Source organism: Nyctibius grandis, chromosome Z (assembly GCF_013368605.1).
Source record: "Nyctibius grandis isolate bNycGra1 chromosome Z, bNycGra1.pri, whole genome shotgun sequence".
Lineage (NCBI taxonomy): Eukaryota > Metazoa > Chordata > Aves > Nyctibiiformes > Nyctibiidae > Nyctibius > Nyctibius grandis.
In genome coordinates this window covers 32981961-33004068 of record NC_090695.1, presented here as the reverse complement: position 1 = coordinate 33004068, position 22108 = coordinate 32981961, and the positions used below count along the sequence as shown (strand labels likewise).

At 38.5% G+C, this 22108-nt stretch overlaps 1 protein-coding gene across 2 annotated transcripts in view; it reads right to left on the bottom strand.

Moving 5' to 3' along the window:
- UHRF2 (ubiquitin like with PHD and ring finger domains 2) overlaps positions 1-22108 on the bottom strand; it is a 99379-nt gene that overhangs the window by 22107 nt on the left and 55164 nt on the right. For both annotated transcript variants that reach the window (XM_068422638.1, XM_068422639.1), the window contains exons 5-8: positions 19153-19262; positions 9802-9988; positions 4638-4761; positions 4140-4247 (exon numbers count right to left, since the gene is read on the bottom strand). In XM_068422638.1, coding sequence (XP_068278739.1) covers positions 4140-4247; positions 4638-4761; positions 9802-9988; positions 19153-19262 — 529 coding nt within the window. The remainder of the gene's footprint in view (positions 1-4139; positions 4248-4637; positions 4762-9801; positions 9989-19152; positions 19263-22108) is intronic.

Below are 22108 nucleotides of genomic sequence, written 5' to 3'. Positions count from 1 at the left end.
AGGACAATGTAGAACAGTGGTGACACTAGAAGATGTAAACGTACACTTTCTTCTTTGGGAAAAATCTCCACAATTCTTTACATAAGCAGTATTTAAGACTGTATTCACTGGTATACTCCACATGCACAGTCATTTAGAACAATCCAAAGCAGATGGAGATCTCCCAGTTTGGTAACATTTTACAATTTTTAACTAAGGAGGATCACAGTGACCCGTGTAAAGATCATTATGTCAGGTACAATTAAGGTAACACACTGTAAATTTGACCAACATCGAGGAATATTATTACACTGCCTAAGGAAACAGAAGAAGCCATTGCAACAACATATGGATTATAAGCTAGTTCTCCAACCAGGATAACTCTCTGTTAATGAATGTGCAACTAAGCTGCAACCAGACCACCTGAGAGCTGCAGCTGTACCATAAACTGGCAACATCATTAAAGTCTGCTGGTACATCTCTCCCACAAAAATTTGTTTAATAATTGTTTCAAACTACCAAAGTATATTTGAAAAAAAACCCAAAATCTTATGAATAAAAAAGAGGCTACATATTAAATTACGTTACATATCTTCTCAGTACACGATGCCAAAAATACTATTGATAGAATGAAGGTTCCCAGCAGAAAACCAATTAGTATCCTTCTTCCTACCTTCATATCTTCCTTCAGACCTTGACTTTGCCTGTTGCTCTCATTCCGCCTCTCCCACTCCTGAACTCCTTTTCCCATCCTACACTTTAAAGCAACTTCCATGAAAGTTTGCATTCTTCTGCTATAGTCTTGTATTTTCATAATACAATGCATCAGATCAAAGGTCCAGCTGGCCAAAAATGCTGTCTCTAACAACAGAAAAGAGCTGTGCATAGTATTAAAACTATGCAAGGACACAAATACTTCCTTGCACAATTTTTCAGCATCCAGCTGTCTGTTGCTCAGACTTCCTAAATTACTTAAAACTTTTGGATTCATACTACCCAAGAGATAAAAGAGTTCACAGCAGTAGTGCTTGTCATATGAACTAGTACTACTTCAGCTGACCTTTTTTTTCGATTACCCCTTTTGCATTACAAAAGTATGTATACTGGTCCCTAATCACGTTTTTCATACTGTGTGTAATTTTGTAGCTGTCTATGCTACACCACGTTTTCAACATTCTTCCAGAATAAAAAGTCTTTCCAGTTGAATAAAAATCATTCCGTTCATTTAACCATCCTGACTGTTGTTCATAATAATATATTTTATTTTCCTGACTCCTCCTTTCACAATAATTTAACACGATTTATTTTTTTGATCACTATTGGGTATTAAGGTGACATATTTTCAAAATTAGCTATTAGAAAATCTCTTTCCTAAAGAACAAGAAAAATAAGTAGCTGAAAGCCCATTACAAATTATATAGTTAGAACTGTTCCCCAACTCATGTTTACCATCCACAACTTAGCACTCTCACCTAACTTTATCAGCTATTTGCCAATTTTTCCAGACCATTCATGAGTTTGCTGAGTAAAAACGCCCCACTATTGCGCTCCTCTTTCCTGATGTATCAAATATCCTTTCATTCATTCCTCCCTCCCTTCTTTCATTTCCAGGTTTTATAAGTTAAATTTAGGTTTCTGGTAGGTGATTCACCCCAAAGATGAACTCTGGTAAGCAATTCATGCCAAAGATGCTCTTCAGATGCTCTCTCCAGAAGCAATATTTAGTCAATTTCCTTCTAGGGAAAAGAGAGTTTGTGTCATAAAAAACTACGCAAATCAGAAATAAAGAAGGTACAGTCTCTAAATTCTCGTATTTTTGCTGAGACAAACTCATTTCTCATACAAAAGACTAGTCATATGAGAAAAAAAAAGTGTAATTTAACTTCCTACGTAGAAAACATTTCAATCGTTAAAAAAAAAGTCCCAAATTTAATTTTGTACCCAAAATCAAATAATTATATAGAAATTGTAATTGCCTTGTGATGTCTAGTCCAGACACTTTTTTATATATATATATATAAATTAGCATTCTCTGCTTAATTTTCTGACAAAAGCAGTGCTCTCATTCTGTTCCTTTTCCCTACTGGCACTAGAAAGATCTGAAAAGTACTAGCTTTTGTGTTACCAATGTAATTCTTAACAAAAAGGTGAACTAATAATTTCAATTATTGTTGAAGCAGTGAAAATAGAATTTGATTTTGAGTGAGAGATTTTAGAAATTTCTCTTACTTATGAGACTTTACTTAATCTGGAAGCCAACATGAAGATAACTATTTGTACTAATTCCCTTCACAAAAAAGTTTTTCAAACACAGGAGAGGTCATCAAAATAACCCAAAGAATCAGAACTGAATTTTCCTCTTAAACAAGTCATTTTGTATAAAATTGCTGGTATGATGAGCAGCATAATTTTACATTACAAATGTAATTTGCTCCATCGAAGGCTTGTATTGATGGTAGCGCTGACGATGGACTTCAAGGTGAGAAAGAATCAAAAGAACTAGTCTAGGTTTCAACTGCTTCACTGTGATTTCTACCAAGGAGAGAAACTGAAAACTGTTGCTAAGGGGAAAATGTCTGCTGTTAACCATATCAGCCTTAAAACTGGCATGGCCTTCCAAATCCAGAATTCTTCACACAGTACTAGAAGACACCACCATCAGAGGAAAATTGTCTGCAAAGTGTTCTCTTCTACCAATTGAATAAGAAAACATCTGTTTTCTTCTCAGAAGAAAGCAGGTGATGAAAAGTTCAGAAAACAAATCAGAAGTAGCTTTTGATTCTTGGTATGTCCCTCCCCAAGCAGTTTTAAAAAACCTGTTTCTATTCTTCCAAATATGATGGAAAATATTCAATTATAATCCTTTACACATGCAAGAGACAAAAAAACTAACTGACTTTGAAAATAAAGAAGTATGTATTTCCCTGACTTAAAACAACAATTAAAAAAATCAAAGATAAACCAAAAATCAGTATGGTGAGATAAGGCTGGGGAAAAGGAACTAAGTTTGCAGTTTGATGGACACTTGAAAACATAAAAAATCAGTACTGGCACAAAATGAAGCTGTCCCCTTCTTCCTGCTTTGTTTTCTCCTGCCCCCCTTGAGTACTGGCACCGTGCTTACATAACCAAAACATGAAATGGACTGGGAAAATTAGCTCCCCTCCTATGACAGATGGGATTATTTTTCTGCCAGTTTATTTACCAGTCTAGTTTACCATAGAGCCTATGAAATATTTGCAACAGAAAATGAGACAGTGCAAGAAACAGCAAAAGCTGAATTGACAGCTAATTTCAGTAGCAGTACAGGCTTATGCTCATTTAAGTTGTTCATCAGCCTAAAAGAAGATTTGGACATTCATTACATATGAAAAAAAAAACAACAGGGAGTCAATTTACAGTGATATCATCTAATGTTTTCAAAATCTACAGTGTACATCAAGGAGGGTTGTTTAGGGGTTGTTTAGTCTGGAGAAAAGGAAGCTCAGGGGAGACCTTATCGCTCTCCACAACTACCTGAAAGGAGGTTGTAGTGAGGTAGGTGTGGGTGTCTTCTCCCAAGTAACAAATGACAGCACAAGAGGAAATGGCGTCAAGTTGCACCAGGGGAGGTTTAGATTGGATATCAGGAAAAATTTCTTCACCGAAAGGGTTGTCAAGCATTATTACAGGCTGCCCAGGGAAGTGGTGGAGTCAACATCCCCGGAGGTATTTAAAAGCCATGTAAATGTGATCCTTAGGGACATGGTTTAGTGGTGGGCTTGTTAGTGTTAGGTTAACGGTTGGACCTGATGATCTTAAAGGTCCTTTCCAACCAAAATGATCCTATGATGCTATACATCTCCTAAGTAGTATAATCAGTTCATGTGAAGTACAATTCAGAAAATACTTGACTCTATTCACTAAGTACCCCACTTGGAATTTTAACACGTGAAATTTGGTTATCCTAATGACAACAGATTTCTTAAGTTGTATTGTAAAATCAGTATACTTCAACCTTCACTACTATCGGTAACACTTCCAGTATTAGAATCATAATGTATTTGCTTTATTTAGTCCTGGTGAAAACAGCAATTGTCAATCTGAACTTATTTTAGTGCTCAACCCATTCATCATTATTCTTACTTACTTCAACTATAGCTAACACTGAAATAACATACCTGAACTCTGAATTTCCAGGTTGTCCCAACAGGAACACCAGGTATAGGTCCATAGTGATTTGATGGAACAATAGTGCATTCCTTAGTGCGACCAACACAGGCCATACCCTAAAAATACATCAGACATAATGAACTAGTATTATAATATTGAAGACTCTTTGCAAATTCAATGCATATATCAAGAAATCTGATCATTATAACAAACACATACTTTAAAATATGTTAACAATTGTTAAAAGGAAATTTAATTAAGTAATATGTGTTTATGGGTTGGGGGGGCGGGGGCAGGAGTTGTGGTTTTTTTTGTTTTTACCTCTAGTCACCTTAATAATCCTTCCACTGCTTTAACTGCCAGTAGATAGTAGGCAGGATTAAAGATTGTCTTCTTATCTGTGCAACCCAGTACTGAATTTTGTGTAGTGCATATATAAGTAGTAGTATAGATGTAGCACATACATGAACAATCAGAGTAACAGCTATTTCTAAAATACACTCTACCTTGCCCCAGTCTCTCTGGCTTTCAGTACTGGCAGATGGCATCTTTGCTTTCTTTTTACTCTGTTTGAGCTTTTCTCCAGCCTTTACAACTTCATTAGAATCATTTTTGCAGGAAGGACAATACCTAAAAAAAGGTTTTAGTAAATTCTCAATTACTTCATAATAATGGCAATACATTTCTGTAGCCAAAATAGTGTCAAATTGTTTATCTTTATGAATATTTCAAGCTAGCAAACACATACCCGTCCTAAGCAGCTGAAGCCTACGGCTTGAAAAATGAACCCAACATGAACAAATACTGTCAACTTTTAAAAAAGGGCATTTCAGTATCTTTGAAGGTAGAGTGCTAGAGGCAAAACATTTAACTATTCTTTCTCACATGATATGTGATAGGTCTCCATGTCTCCTGTATTCTCTCTTCATTCTGCCCACTTTCATTTAGATCATGTAAAGAAGACAGCTGAGATTAGAGTACGCTGCTAACCAGTACTCACAGCTTGTTTCTATGTCCTGCCCACTCTACCCTTATTTTTTGCTTCTAGTGCAACAAATTTCACTGCAGACAGCTGAATGTTAAATAGAGCCAAGGTTTTGTGTAAAGTGTAGTGTGTAGACACATGTGCACACACACACACATGCATGCACACGCTCACTCACTCCCCAGCACTGAAACCACTTGGAATATAGCACTGAGACTCATTCCAGCTAACACAAAGCCATCCTGGTAGGAAAGCAGGAGATACTGGTATGCCGTGACTACAGCAGAGAGAGAAAGGGAGTACATTGGTCCTTTTGCTGCTTCTAATAACACTTTTATCCCACTCCAGGAATGCCAATGAAAAAGCAATTGTCCATGTTTCCAGCTCTCATGGGCTGGGTTTGGCCCGTACACTGCTACTGGAGGAAACCTGATCTATTATAATATTGATAAACTAGTTTAGATAACTACCACTAGTATTAATACTACTCTTTTGGATTTATTAATTAACTTTTGTATGATATGAATAGAAGAATTAACGATGAATGCCCGCACAGATTTCACTGTGTCAATAAAGGTGTTGAATCACTAAGACAATGAAGCTATGTAGATAAAAAGAAATTAAAATTAGTACAAGATGCTGGAATTGTCTAACACTAACACTTTCAATGACATTACAGTTGTTTAAAAAGTTTAAGAATCACGCAGAATCATACACACAGAAGTTAAGGATCAGACAGCCATGACTCTATGCAAGAAGAAGGGAGAACACAGACCTCCTCTTTGATAGGAGACACTGCTTTGCCCAGTGAAACTACACTCCTACATACGACAAAGAATTATGACTCCACAGGGCTGGCATCACTAAATATCCCAAAATTAACTGTCACAAGCCAGCTCCACAACAGCACCTCTCTCACCCAGTGACTTCATCCACAGGTGCAGCTATCTACTTACATGAATAAATCTTAAGATGCATATTGTTACACAGCAAACAAAAACAGATTAAAAAGCTTGACAGCCATCTTTCAAGACATTTTAATTGTATGAATTACATTCTGCTACTTGTGGAAATTTGTAATTTTTTGGCCAGAAATCTAAGTGGAAGGGTCTAAAAGTGCACTTGGTGCCTGGCAAGGTCATGGAACAGATCATCTTGAGTGCGATTACACAGCACGTACAGGACCAAGGGATCAGGCCTAGTCAGCATGAGCTTAGCAAAGGCAGGTCCTGCCTGACCAACCTGATCTCTTTTTATGACCAGGTGACCCGCTTAGTGGATGAGGGAAAGGCTGTGGATGTAGTACACTCAGACTTCAGCAAAACCTTTGATACTGTCTCCCACGGCATTCTCCTGGATAAGCAGGCAGCCCACGACTTGGATGGGTGCACTCTTCGCTGGGTTAAGAACTGGCTGGATGGCCAGGCCCAGAGAGTGGTGGTGAATGGCACCACATCCAGTTGCCGTCCGGTCACTAGTGGTGTCCCCCAGGGCTCAGTATGCGGCCCAGTCCTCTGTAATGTCTTTACTGATGATCTGGATGAGGGTATTGAGTGCACCCTCAGTAAATTTGTGGACGACACCAAGTTGGGTGGGAGTGTTGATCTACCTGAGGGTAGAAAGGCTCTGCAGAGGGATCTGGACAGGTCAGATAGACGGGCCGACACCAATGGCATGAAGTTCAACAAGGCCAAGTGCCGGGCCCTACACTTTGGCCACAACCACCCCACACAGCGCTACAGGCTGGGAGAAGAGTCGTTGGAAAGCAGCCTGGTGGAAAAGGACCTGGGGGTATTGGTGGACAGCTGGCTGAACTTGAGCCAGCAGTGTGCCCAGGTGGCCAAGAAGGCCAACAGCATCCTGGCGTGTATCAGGAATAGTGTGGCCAGCAGGACTAGGGAAGTAACTGTCCCCCTGTACTCAGCACTGGTGATGCCACACCTCGAGTACTGTGTTCAGTTCTGGGCCCCTCACTTCAAGAAGGATGTTGAAGTGCTGGAGCCAGTCCAGAGAAGGGCAACAAAGCTGGTGAAGGGTCTAGAGGGTATGTCCTATGAGGAGCAGCTGAGGGAACTGGGATTGTTTAGCCTGGAGAAAAGAAGGCTCAGGGGAGACCTTACTGCTCTCTAAAACTACCTGAAAGGAGGTTGTAGCGGGGTGGGGATCAGCCTCTTCTCCCAGGCAACTAGCAACAGGACTAGAGGACATAGCCTCAAGCTGTGCCAGGGGAGGTTCAGGTTAGACATTAGGAAAAATTTCTTCACAGAAAGGGTTATTAGGCATTGGAATGGGCTATCCAGGGAGGTGGTGGAGTCACCATCCTTGGAGGTGTTTAAGAAAAGACTGGATGTGGCACTTATTGCCATGGTCTAGTTGACACAGTGGTGTTAGGTCAAAGGTTGGCCTCAATGACAGAGGTCTCTTCCAACCTAGTCGATTCTGTGATTTAACATATGACCTGAGGGCCTCTAAAGACCATGTTGTTGGTCAATTTAATTCTTGTGCGGTTGTCTACAGAGCACTGAATCTTCTGTATGGAGGAAAACAGTCCCGGGGACCTATGCAGTGCAGTTACAGTGATATTATTGGAAGAGGATAGGGAGATCCAAGCAGTAATGGCTACACTTTGAAAGGATTTCTATTCTTCAAACTTTCTCTGTAGCCCTCTGAAATAGAAGTAGGATAACTCCTAAGAATGTTTCATAAGAAGCTTTTGAAAAAGAATGGGTGCCAGTGAAGACTAGAACACTAATACCTAATCTGAAAAATCATCTGAAGCAGCCAGCAGCCCAAGATAATCTTAGCACACTAGCTAAACCAAAGAGACACTGATGGCTGGTGAGATTTCAGTATCAGTATCCTGACATGCCTATCAAACCTTCTGTGTATTTGAGGGTGTAGAAGAAACTAGAGAGAATAAATTGTTTTCAGGGTAGAACAAAGAATTTGGGGGTTTTGTGGGAAGGGGTCACTGACTTGATGCATATATATTTTCTTTATCAGACACTTGCCTGTGACTAGTACTGGAAAATAAATGGACTTTACTGTTGCTGGAGTACTGGATTGGAGCTGGTTCTGAGAGTAAGGGGAAACTGAAGAATGGACGGACCAAACAGATGTATACTTCCAGACAGATGGTCTCACTGAATATTCTGAAAGAAGTCAAAAAAGAACTTCTCAGCTACTATATCCAAAGGTCAACTGCAATCAGGTAAGAATACTGCTTAAGGACCGCAGTCAGTAATAAACCACTTGTGTGTTGAGAATGGTTTCCAACATGTGACATGAACTCACTTATGTTGACAAGTAGCAGGAAGCAAGAAGATGTCATGCACAGAAGACCTGTCTACCTTGACAGGAGAAAACTTGGGGATAGTTCAGACTAACATGCTGTGTAATAAACACTGCTGAATAAACACTGTAATCATTTTGCATATGCAAGAAGTGGAAGGCACATAGACAATATTCAAATAAATGCTATTTTTAGTTCCAGTAACCTATACATATTTCTAGTAGGTACCGAAAATATTTTTTAGATATTGTTTCAAGCCAGCAGTTCCTCCAAAAACAGTCAATACAACTCTTCCCAGTGCAGAAATTTCATGGGAAGATTATCAACTTCCAACAACAGTATCCCTGTGGCCAAGTGTACACACTGAGAAACACCTATCCATGTTAATGGTCTCAATCGCTAAATCACACATTGGCACAAACACAGAAGGAGTTCGGAAAAAATTCAATGCCCCAGAAAACACACAGACCATTAGGCACTGACCAATAAACAAACCTACTATGGCATTCACTATGGTATAGGAGTTTGAGTTATTTATTTCCAGAGAATGTTAAAACTTTCAAAGCACTTACACAGATTTTTACATAAAATTTAATCACAAGGTCCAAAGAGATTCCATAAAATGTATGCATAGACATCTTAGACATTTATTGATGTCTATGTAATGGAAAACTTTATTAGAATAAAGTTCTATTTATTACTCATTTATAAAGGATTAGCATCTCATGTGATCACAGGCAAGTGATAAATACAAACAGTGTAAATTGTAGATTGCTAATAAAGACAAAAAAATGGTACAGAGCCCAAGATAACTTAAAGGGCTGCTAATGGGTCCATGCAGATTCACTTCAAAATACAATTATCTTGATTTAACAATGCCAGGCAGAACCAGGAACAGTAGAAATGAAGAGTAGCAAGGTGGTGGTCCTCCCAGAGCAGGAGAGATTAATGGAGTAGAGGCAACAAGAAGACACAAGAAGGGCACAGAGGCAGTAACAGGGACAGAGGATGAAGGGAAAGAGAAGGGTGAGCATAACAGAATTGTTCAAGCAGTGAAGCTGTAACAAAATTAAGAGGCTAGGGAACAACCACTGTTGATAAACAAAATCAGATCAGATAATGTCACAGAAGATCAGAATGGTCATAATGAATAAAATGAACATACTAGTTTTGAAACTCCATAATGGTTATTAAAGCTTACTACTAATCCTTTGTGAATGATTTAAAAGAATTACCTTGACAGAAAACATAAGGCTTATATTAAGCAGATGGACGAAAACCACAGCAGAGCTAAAAAAATTCTTCAGTGTTGTCTTTCACGAGGTGCAAGTAACAAAAAGGTACCATGTATAGAATGGCAATATAGATAAGTAAATCATCCTTGTATATTTACCAGTCCTCATCTTCTGGTATCTTGCTTAAGGGAGGGTTCAGGCAGTATATATGGTAAGCCATATTACATTCATCACACAGGAGTTGCATGTGAGCATCCTGTTTTCCACCACACAAATAACATGAACAAAAACGGCACTCCTTATCTGGATCAGCCCTACAGTGCTTGCACTCAGGGCCACTTTTTCCTGTCAAAAACAAAGAAAAAGTCAAATGCTATGTATCTTAGAAAAGTGCATTACTGCATCTACAGAAAAAAATTATTTCTGCACATGAACACTGCCCTCTTGAAAATACTTTCTTCTTACAATGAGGTATTTCACTATCTAGGCTAATGGGATTTCTTCTGCTGTATAAACAAGCAGTAAAGGAAATTACTAATCGGCAGCTTCTCTTATTTTCTCCCCTCCCATTCCCAACATGCCACCTGCACACTCTCCCTACAGATGGAGTCTTGCACAACCTCTAGTTAGAGTCTTCTTAAATAAAGCCATGAAGAAATTCCAATTCAAACGAAGATGAAACTAAAATTTGGAACAGGTCTCTCTCCCTTAAATTAAATTTACAGTTGGATAGAAGAATTAGTAGTCTGACACCACAGACAACCCCAAATGACCAGTTGTTTCACAGCAGCAGTTTAGTTTGCACACAAAGAAACACTAACTTTCCGTTTCAGCTCACTTGGAAATTTGGACCCATGAACCCCCCTACGAAACAACACCATTGGTATTGGTTTCTCAATCTGGGAAAAAATGCTTTTATACAAGAGACAAACATTTAGTAGCCTAAACTAGATATGAAAGAGGAGAAGGAAGAAACACTGAATGCTTGTAGCAGAATTAACAGAGGAGAAATGTTTGAAACAAGTAGAAGGTCCAGAGAAATGAGAGAAGGCTTGAGAAGAGTGCTTGATCACATCCCAAGTAATTCCAACATTAAAAGAAAAAAAATATCATTTATATGTTCTGTGCAAAAGTCATCTAGAAATGCCATGGAAGTGAATTTGAGCTTAAACTAGTCTAATACAATAATTAATAGAGTACTTCCAAACTCCTCTGGAAAAAGTATTTTATCTGAAAGAAGTAATTGGCTTTGAATGAGAAGGCAAGGAAGACTAGAAAGGACTACTTGAGAGTCTGGAGTTGGAAGCAGGAAGCTGGAGAATCTAGTCCCCTGAGATAACAGAGAGAACAGTTTTCTTAAACTTTAGAATGGGCCAGAAAATGTTCTTTTGAGTACCATTCTGGAAGAAAAAAATAACCACAGGTTTTAGAAGTTCAGAAACTGAAACAGTTGAAATACCAACACTTGGGATAAATTTTCTTTTAAGTCCATAGGTAAACTATCTGAGGAACTTCTGAACTGTTTGACAATGTCTACTTAAAGGGCAACTGGCCTAGAAGGACAGTGTGATAAGGACAGACAAACTTACTACCGTCATAATCTTTGCCTAAACCACCCAAAAGTCATTAGTCATACAAAAAATAACACTTTCATTCTCTGGGACAAAACCTTACTGAGTATGTCCATGATGTCACAAGCAAGTTCATTAATAAGGAATTTGAAGAGCAGCCCTGCTACAAAAATGAAAACAAACAATCCCCTCAAACCCAAAAGCCCCTACAGACCTTCGGAGGCAGAATGAACATCAGATTCTTCCATAGTTGCTAAGCAGACAGAATATTAGACAAAAAGAGAAGGGCACAAGCAACAAATCATAAAATTTAAGAAAACACTGCCTGTTCCCAAGAAAGATTTAACCCTTAGGAAACAGAATATTTTTCATACTAAAGGGCTGCCACCTTTCTGATACATTTTTAGGGGAGACTAGAATTTGTGAAGCCTCAAACATGAAGAACTATCCCAGGTTTCTCTGACTAGCATGACAGAACAATATTCAAGGACAAGCTTCCATCTTCTTTCAACTTTATTTTTTATTTTTCTTCACCATGAATCATTGTCCAAGTTGCTGCCTTCAGAAGCTGTATAGCTTATCAGTTCCTTGTAAGTTAGTTTGCTTGAATAATATAAGCAATCAAAGTAAACATTCCTTTTAGGAGTTGATCCTTGAATAGAAATATGAGGTGGATCCCTGATGTATCCAGAGGAGTTCTGGATACTTTTACATTTTTCCTAAGCGTACTGATAAGGAAAGGAATGACTAAGGGTTTGCAGAAATCCCAGCCTCTTCCTGCTGAGGAAATATTGAATAGACTCTCAACTGAATAGACTTTACAGAAAATCTGGTCCACATGGATAAGGTATCAGTGTAAAATCTCTGTGGAGAGAAACTGCAGACCGGAAGTCTTGTAAGAAAGGGTGACTGGAATGCCAAGTGTTGTGCTATAGCTGCAGTCCTTCTGGAGGACCCTGAAGAACACTTTTACCTTCAAAGGTGGAAGCAACTAGACTTAGAGGGAAGGGGATGGAGTTTTGAGTAACAAAGAAGAGTCGGGGGCTGCTGATGTATTAGGAACCAACAGGGAAACACCCGTGAAATGCTTCAAAGGAATTAGGGCTTTTTCCTCTAAAAAGGTGACACAGTCGATAGCCCAACTGAAATGTCTCTACACCGATGCATATAGCATGGGTAACAAACAGGATGAATTGGAAGCGACTGCACAGCTGGAAAGCTATGATCTAATCGCTATCACTGAAACCTCGTGGGACAAATCACAGCTGGTTCTGGAGCGCTGCAATTGATGGCTATAAACTGTTCAGGAGGGACAGGCAAGGAAGGAGGCGTGAGAGATTTGTCCTCTATGGACTGATTGCACAGAGCTATCTTTCAAAAACAGCGATGAAGAGGTCAAGAGCTTGTGGTGAAAATCAGGGGCCAAGCCAACAAAGGAAACCACATGGTTTGTGTTTACTACCTACCACCCAGTCAAGAGGAGCCTGTTGATGAAGCGTTCTTACTTCAGCTGCAGGAAGCATCACACTCACAGGCTCTGATCCAACTGGGGGACTTCAGTCACTCTGACATCTGCTGGAAAAGCAGCACAGCAAGCTGTAAGCAGTCCAGGAGACTCTTGGAGAGCATTGAGGATAATTTCTAATCCAGGTGACAGAGAGCCCAACCAGAGTTGAAGTGTTACTGGACCTGTTGCTTACCAACATAGATTAACTAATTGGAGAGGCCAAGATCGGTGGCAGCCTGGGCTGAAGTGATCACGCACTGGTGGAATTCACAGTCTTGAGGGATATGGGCCAAAGATTAAAGTCAGGATCCTGACTTCTAGGAGACTGAACTTTTAGTTGTTTAAGGAATTAGTGGATGGGACCCCCTGGGAAACTGCCCTCAAGGATAAAGGAGCAGAACAGAGCTGGCAGCTCGTTAAGGACATTTTTCTTACAGCACAAGAGCTCTCGATTCCCCTCCCAGGCAAGGAGGGCAGGAGACCAGCATGGCTGAGTAAGGACCTCCTGGTCAAACTGAAGCAGAAGAAGGAAATGCACAGGCAGTGGAACCAGGGACATGTATCTTGGGAAGAATACAGGGGCACTTCCCAGATCTGTAGGGATGGGATTGGGAAAGCTAAGGCACAGCTGGAGCTGAATTCGGCAAGGGATGCAAAGAATAATAAGGGCTTCTACAGATATGTTGGTCAGAAAAGGAAGATTAAAGAAAATGTACCTGTCCCCACATTCCCCTCTCTGCCCCCATAATTAAGACAGGAGAACTAGTGACAACAAACATAGAGAAGGCTGAGGTATGCAGCAATTTTTTTGCCTCAGTTTTCACTGGTAATCACTCTTCCCACACCTTTCAAGTCCCTGAACTTTAAGGCAGGGATTGGGGGGAATGAAGTTCCTCACACTGTAAGATAAGATCAGGTTTGAGACCATCTGAGGAACCTGAAGGTACACAAGTCCAGGGGACCCAATGAGATAAATCCCAGGGTCCTGAGGGAATTGGCTGATGTAGTGGCTAAGTCACTATCCATCATATCTGAAAAGTCATGGCAGTCAGGGAAAGTCCCAGGTGACTGCAGGAAAGGGAATACTGCATCCTTTTTAAAAAGGATAAAAAGGAGGACCTTGGGAATTATTGGTCAGTCAGCCTCACCTCAGTGCCCAGTGAGATCACAGAACAGAGATTCCTGGAAGACATGTCAAAGCATATAGAAGACAGGGAGGTAATTAAAGACAGTCAACATGGCTTTATCAAGGGCAAATAGTGCCCTGCTGATCTAGTGCCCCTCTACAATGGACTGAACGCATCAGTGGACAAGGTAAGAACTATGGATGTCATTTACCTGGACTAATGTAAGACCTTTGATTTGGTCCTTCACAATGTTCTTGCTGCTAAATTGGAAAGATATGGGTTTGATGGATGAACTATTAGATGCATAAGGACTTGGCTGGATGGCCGTATCCAAAGAGTGAATGGCCCGCATCCAATGGCTCAATGTCCAAGTGGAAACCAATAACAAGCAGCGCTCCTCAAGGATCCATACTGGGACCAATACTATTTAATACCTCTGTCAGTGACATAAGATAGTGGGATTAAGCACACCCTAAACAAGTTTGTGGATGACAAAGCTGAGCGGTACAGATGATACACCAGTGGGAAGGGTTGTCATCCAGAGAGACCTTGACAAGCTTGAGAAGTGGGCCCATGTGAACCTCATGAAGTTCAAAAAGGCCAAGTGCAAGGTCCTGTACAGGAAAATCCTCAATATCAGTACAGTCTGGGGCATGAATGGATTGAGAGCACCCCTGCAGACAAGGACCTGGGGATACTTGTGGACAAAACATTGGATATGATCTGGCAACGTGCACTTACTGCGCAGAAAGCCAATCATAGCCTGGGCTGCACAAAAAGAAGCGTGACCAGCATGTCAAGGGAGGGGATTCTCCCTCTCTACTCTGCTCTTGTGAGTCCCCACCTGGCATACTGCATCCAGCTCTGGGGTCCCCAGTACAAGAAAGACAAGGATCTGATAGAGCAAGTCCAGAGTACAGACACGAAAATGATCAGAGAGCTTGCATGCCTCTCCTATGAAGACAGGCTGAGACAGCTGGGGTTGGGGTTGTTCAGCCTGGAGAAGAGAAGGCTCCAGGGAGAACTTATTGTGGCCTTTCAATACTTAAAGAGGGCTTATAAGAAAGACAGGGAAAGACTTTTTACAAGGGCCTGTAGCGACAGGACAAGGAGCAAGATTTTTAAATTGAAAGGTGGTAGATTTAGACTGGATACAATGAAGAAATTTTTTATGAGGGTGGTGAGACACTGCAACAGGTTTCCCAGAGAAGCTGTGGATGCCCCATCCCTGGAAGCATTCAAAGTCAGGTTGGACGGGGCTTTGAGCAACCTGATTTAATGAAAGATGTCCCTGCCCATGGCAGGCGGATTGGACTAGATGATCTTTAAAGGTCCCTTCCAACTCAAACCACTCTATGATAAGAAGTGCTAGAACACTGCAGTTTGATTTTTTTTTTTAAGACAAAAAACATAAAAGCTGAAGAACATAAAAGAAGAATCACTGAAGAGGGAAAATTACCAGCTACAGACAGAAGGTCTAGTGAGATGTACCGACTGGAAAAAAGGAGGAGCAAATGTGTAAGGCTACCAGCAGTGGTTATTTCCAAAAGCCTCAAAGGCAAAGGTCAGATATACTTAAGAAAGCCAAAATCTCTCAGTGTACTGCTTCTACCAAAGTCTAACCTAGAAGACTTATCTGCATACTATCCAAATGGAAGCAGTCTTCTAGTTTAAGACTTCTCTCCCAGGGTTAACTTGAAGAGAAAGGAAACATTGTACGAATGCTGATGAACAAATCTGTGTATCTTCCAGCACAGCTAGGCAAAACTGTCCAAGTCTGCCAACACCTGACAAACAACAGTCTGTCCAAGGTGTCAACACCAAGTCAAGTCAAGTCAGACTGAAGAAATCGCAGGCAACTGGTATCACCTTTGAAAAACTTTAAAATTGAGACTGAGCACTCCCTAAAGAATCTCACTAGTCTACCTCATCCAGTAAATAACAAGCAAAAAGAAACTGCATATTTTTCTGTATCTCTTACCACCACACGTTGTTCAGGCCTATGTAATTTACCATTTTTGGTTACAAAACCAGTTTCTTAGGTCAAAGGTTAGTAATAATATTGTTTTAAAAAAGAGGAAAAAAGCAAAGAAGTCTACACATTTTAGTTCAGTTAAACAATACCTGGAGTTTTCAACTTTCTTCAATATACAAACTACAAACTGTCATTTTCATGACATGACTAAGTTTTCACATTTCTGCTTTAACCATGTCGTAAGTCAAATGCACCAATTATATCTGCACTATTGGTCACATGAAGACAGGTCTGCTCACCCCCACCAACACTGTAGAGTTTAGCTGCATATATCATTTCATATTTTCTTCTTTTGCAGGAAGAGTTATCTCATGTTCATAGCACAAATTTGGATTCTGATAGAAGTAATATATGTTGATATCTAGGTCTTATTTCCATTTTCATATAAATATTTGAAACGCATTTACAAGTATGTTGCTGCTTAGTTTTCTGGTTTTCTAATATAATTTAGCCGTACTCTTTTCCTGGGCTGAAGAATTTACTTTTCCATTAAACAATTTGAAAATAACTACTTTATTTTTAACTGTAACTGCTAAACGTATATTGACATGTCATACACGTTTTTATCTAATTTACACATACAAAAGCTAACTAACGTATGGCCATGCTCAAGGAATAACAATTTTTCTGCAGAGGTAGCCTACATTGTTTATCTGATGAAGATTATTTCCAAAGTAGGCATTCTGTCTTTTGGAAAGGACATGGACAGTAGCTTAATACCGATGAAAATACAGTCAGTGCATTTTTGATTGTGCTTACAACAATCTCACAGAGTACGTACTTAAGGCCAATTAATTCTTTGAATTCCATCTGCCATTATTGTAACAAAAATCTGCAGCTTTTCATAGCATATAAGCTATGGTAGCTGTGTGTGTGTTTATAGATATATGCATATATATTTTTAAATTTTAAATACAAAGTACAAATAGGGAGGTAAGCACAGTCCAGAGGTAAAGGGTATACTGCTTACCGCACACAGCTCAACTGATGTGCGCTGTGCATAAGCGAACAAAGGCAAGACAGCTGACCCAAAAATCAGTATCACATGAACAGAAATGAAAAGGGCAGTGTGGTGAGAAAGTTGGCATCAGGAAAAAGAGCAGTTCAAAACAAGAAATAAGGCCAAATTGCCAAATCAATTAAGTTTTCAGGGTTACATTTTAAAAGATTATATTTCTGTGTTATGTTTATTTATGAAGGTTTGTAAACAATACCCTGAAATGAATAAAAATGGGACCAGGAACAGAATGAAACAAAACATACACAGAGGTCCAAATCTCTACACAGAAGGCAATATCTGAGTAGTTTAAGCAAAGAGGTTACAAATAAGGAAATAGCTGTCCAAATAGGAGGGAAGCAGCTGTAAGTGAAATTAAAGAGTTTGACTTTGAAACATAAAGGTGGCAATCAGTGTAGGAAGTACAGAATGATGAGGCCGCCCCTGGAATACTATGTTCAGTTTTGGGCCCCTTACTACAAGAAAGACATTGAGGTGCTAGAGAGAGTCCAAAGAAGGGCAACAAAGCTGGTGAAGGGTCTGGAGAACAAGTCTGATGAGGAGCGGTTGAGGGAACTGGGGTTGTTTAGTCTGGAGAAAAGGAGGCTCAGGGGAGGCCTTATCGCTCTCCACAACTACCTGAAAGGAGGTTGTAGTGAGGTAGGTGTGGGTGTCTTCTCCCAAGTAACAAGTGACAGAATGAGTGGAAATGGCCTCATGTTGCACCAGGGGAGGTTTAGATTGGGTATTAGGAAAAATTTCTTCACCAAAAGGGTTGTGAAGCATTGGAACAGGCTGCCCAGGGAAGTGGTGGAGTCACCAACCCTGGAGGGATTTAAAGGATGTGTAGATGTGGTGCTTAGGGACATGGTTTAGTGGTGGACTTGGCAGTGTTATGTTAACAGTTGGACTCAATGATCTTTTCTTTTCCAGCCTAAATGATTCTACAGTTTTATGATAAATAAATACTCATGTCAGATCAAATGATACCACTGCAGACAATTTTGTATAGTCAGCAATACAGTAACCATTCATTTCCTAACACACACATAATTTTAAAAATTATTAACTACACAGTAACTGCAGAGAAGAACTAAATGAACTGTAATAATTTTATATGCACTTTAAAAAATTTCATAAACAATTAGACTTGCAAAATAAGTAGGTATGTAAATGCAAAGCAGTATTTGTAGATTTTTAAATTTCCCATACTACAATTTTTTAAAATAAAAACATCTTTTAAGATATTGCAAAAACCCTTTACTGTGACCAAGAAAAAATAAACAGAACGGACAGTTATTTTCTTTTGAGTAATCTGAAGAAAGTAAATTACAAATAATGAAAAACAAAGTGTGAGAAGTTCATTTCCAGAAATTCACATTTTTACTTTTAAGAACACTACAGCAAATGGTATTTGCTCCTCTGAAAAACAGTGATTTTCCAGATGACAGCAAATAAACAGTAAGCAGACTAGTTCTTTTGCACTGAGAGCTATATACAAAGGTTCTAAAAAATTGCCTTGGAGTCAGGAGTCTAATATATAATAATATGTAATACCTATTAGTAGAGCTGCAGTCCAATCTCTCAGTGTTGCTACCACAAACACTTATCACTCCTAACTTTAATATATTTTTAAACTTAGGACAAAACGTCACACCACTTTTTAGAAAAGCTGCCACTAACTCCTTCCTGTGATTGTGGGGAGGATGAGGAGGTATGGCATAGTTATTTTTTTAGGAGGTCATGCAGGGCGCCAAATAATAATCCAAACATTAATTATTCCTTTTTCATGCTATAAGTAGCTTTGGCACAAAGTTCCTTATCTTTTTTTGTTTTTAATTCTGACATAATGACAGGGTTAAAGTGTCAGATTTACAAACTAATTCTATCTTTGGCATTTTTTAATTCATTAAAAGTTTAAATGACATGTCAATTGCAATAGCAGTTTTGGTGACCTGGACACTTGTCTAAGAACTTAACCAAGGCTACAAATTCATCCTGCACGGTACATTTAGAACGTTATCAGCTGTTCCCCTTTTTCCTTGCTTATGACTGATAGCACTAAGATGTTATCAGTTTCTGAATATGTCAAGTAATAGACCCCCTTTACAGTAAATATAATTTTAGAAGATAAACAGGAAGAGGATTCTATGTTACTGCTTTCCTGAATGCACAAAACAATTATTAGTACCTCCGCATGCAGATCCTTCTATTTTTTTATAGAAACATCATTCAATTTTTACTTCAATTTAAATAATTTTAAAAAGCATACTTTTGAAATCTCCATCCCCAAATGTCAATGGATAGGCTCCTGGCTTTTCAATCTTGTACATTTCCTCTATAAAAAGGATTTTACAATCATTTATTGTGTCTTCTGGGCCTCTGAAAAACAAAAAAAAATAAAGTACATTCAAACTTAGTTCCTCAGACCTAGATTCTGTACTTTATGAATCCTAAGCAATGAGATAAAGCTAACTAGATTCTTTTTTTCATCACTGATAGGATACTTTGTTTCAATTCATACACAAAATTCAGCCTAGTGCTGTAACTTCTAAGAAAACCAAAACACATACTTATTACTCACATAAAGAAAAGACTACTCCATTACCCTCAAACTACCTGGCAGCTCAGTATGTCCTTATTGACAGCCATCCATAAGTTTGTAATTCTACTCCTAAAACCTCAAAATGTTTTTTTTTGGCTGAACACAGCAGACCACACAAAATCATATCCTCTCTAATACAGCGTATCAAAGATTATTATAAAAGTATATAGTGTCAGAGATAAACCAGAAACATGACTTGTAAGAAACAATAACAGATGCTACTTGGAACCCAGAGACTAAGAAAAGCAACAGAAAGCTTCAAAAGCCCTTCTATGACTCCTATTTTGGAAACCTAAAACCCAATCCTGCAAAGACATATACAATACTGAATTATGTACTGTGAGTAGTCCTGTTAATGTCAGGTTTCAGTGTAAAATATGTTCACCATATCTCAGTGATGAGTAACAAATACCCCATGACTCCACAACACTATCGCTGAAAGACTTCTAGAGAAGGATTAGGAAATATTAAACGTAAAGGTTTTCATCTCCTCTTATTATAATCTATTTGTATTCACTAAAATTCTAATTAAAATGTAAACTTATCTAGGAAGAAAAGGCCATAAAAACACCAACAGTTTTAAAACACTCCCTTTTCTTCCCTCTTCAGGATGATATTGTGCTTTCTTCAACTGCCTGTTCTCCTACCATTATCAATTTACAGTCTAATCTAGAACTAAGCAGGAATTTTCAGTATAACCCATATTGGAAGTATTAATTACTGAACATAGTCTCACTGATTTCATTGATTCACATATGTTGTTACTGATTTCAGAATTGAGCAGTTTGACACTAGAGAAAGGAATTTACTAGCTGGAAAACTTTACTTCTTGCAGGGTGAGACCCAGACGTTAAAAAAAAAAAAAATCTGAAGGAGATTTGGTTTTGTTTAATTTCTTTCCTCTTCAAAAGTTAACCTAATTCTGTTACACTGCTGCAGTCCCTGGTTTGGTTCTAGAAAAACTTCAAAATCTGAAACTACACAAGCAACTAAATGAATACAGACCACAACTACCATAGCTTGAATTATTATTATAAAGTTTAACATTTTACCACAACTGTCATGTTTGTAGCTAAAATGGCCAGTAAGCATCATGCAACAGAAGAAATAAAACAGATTTTTTTCTTCTTTCATATATAGACATCAGATGTGCTGGGCATAATAGAGTAGTACCAGCACACCCTTAACTGCCCTATACTTTTTGTTAGTCCTAGATTATTTAAAGTTAAAAACAAAACACATCTCCTGACACTCTTAAACGCTACAAATATAGTTACGTTAGGACCTTCATTAGCTATTTCAGTGCTTGCCTGCCTATCCAGCCTGATTCCTCTGGGAGTTATTTCTAACGTAACTCAAAGTAGTGCATCTATTTTAAAACCAAAATATAGAATTATGCCTTCTTTCACCTAAGTAACATGAAATTTTATATTCATATAAAAAATACATGTATTGATTTGTATATCTGTATGCTTACAAAGCAAAGATAAAAACCAAATAAACACAGCTTAAACTTTAAGTAGATCTCTACAGAAAAGTCAAAACAGTAATAGAATTTTAATAATATGTTGGATATTAGTAAGCACACAACTACATGTGCATCTACATAAAATCTGAAGCATAATTTAAGTAAGTTAAAAATCTTGTCAAGAAACAACAGTGACAGTCTAAATGTAGCAGCTACAAACATGACTTACCCATGTCATGGGATAGAGACACATTCTCAAATTCCAGTACATTTCAGACAAATTTCAGCATATTTGCAGAGTGCATATTTCCCCAATTTTTGCATCTTGCAGATCTTCAATGTGTGTGTAGTTTAAATACACTATTCTTACTATATGCAAAGCTGCATCTAGGAAAAATCTGCAGCATTTTCTCCCCTCTCTCTACACAGCATTATTGTTTAATTTACCCCCTTTTTTTTTGCATTTTCCCCAGAAATTGATAAGTAGTTGTTTAAAAAAAAAAAAAGCTCTTCATCACGTGTAATTCTCTGCACACAGTCTTTAGACAAGAAGGAAGGTGGCAAAACACCATAATGCTGTACGCACAAATCTACAGACATTTGTGTTACTGCTATCCACATCTTTGGGAAACAAACCAGAGCTCAGTAGAATATTTATTAGGAGTAAATTCCACTAGTGCCAATTTAAACTATTAAAATTACTTTTAACTACAATGTTTATCACATTGTTTTCTTTAAAGATACCATGAAAAGATTTGTAAGTTGGTTCAATGCTTTTAGAGTTCCAAAAAGGCACCACAGCAAAAAGTTTTTGTGAAGTATACAGAAGCATGGATTTTTATCAAATTTATTACAAAAAATTATGTGTATATTATCACAACACCAAAGTGTTGAAGTGCAACATACTTTTTTTTATACAACTAGTTAAATAAAACAACTACTCTAATTAATACTAGAAAAATCAGAACTCTTAAAAAAAAATTCAGTTGTGTGGAGGTAACAATTGGTAAAAGCATGTTTTTCTCTCATAGCACTGCAATCCTACTGACATAAGCAATACTATTCTCATATCTAGATGGAATTGATAAAATAGATGGAATTCATAATTTCTGTATCACATATTAGGTCATGGTAGACATTCCTTCTCTTTTGGGC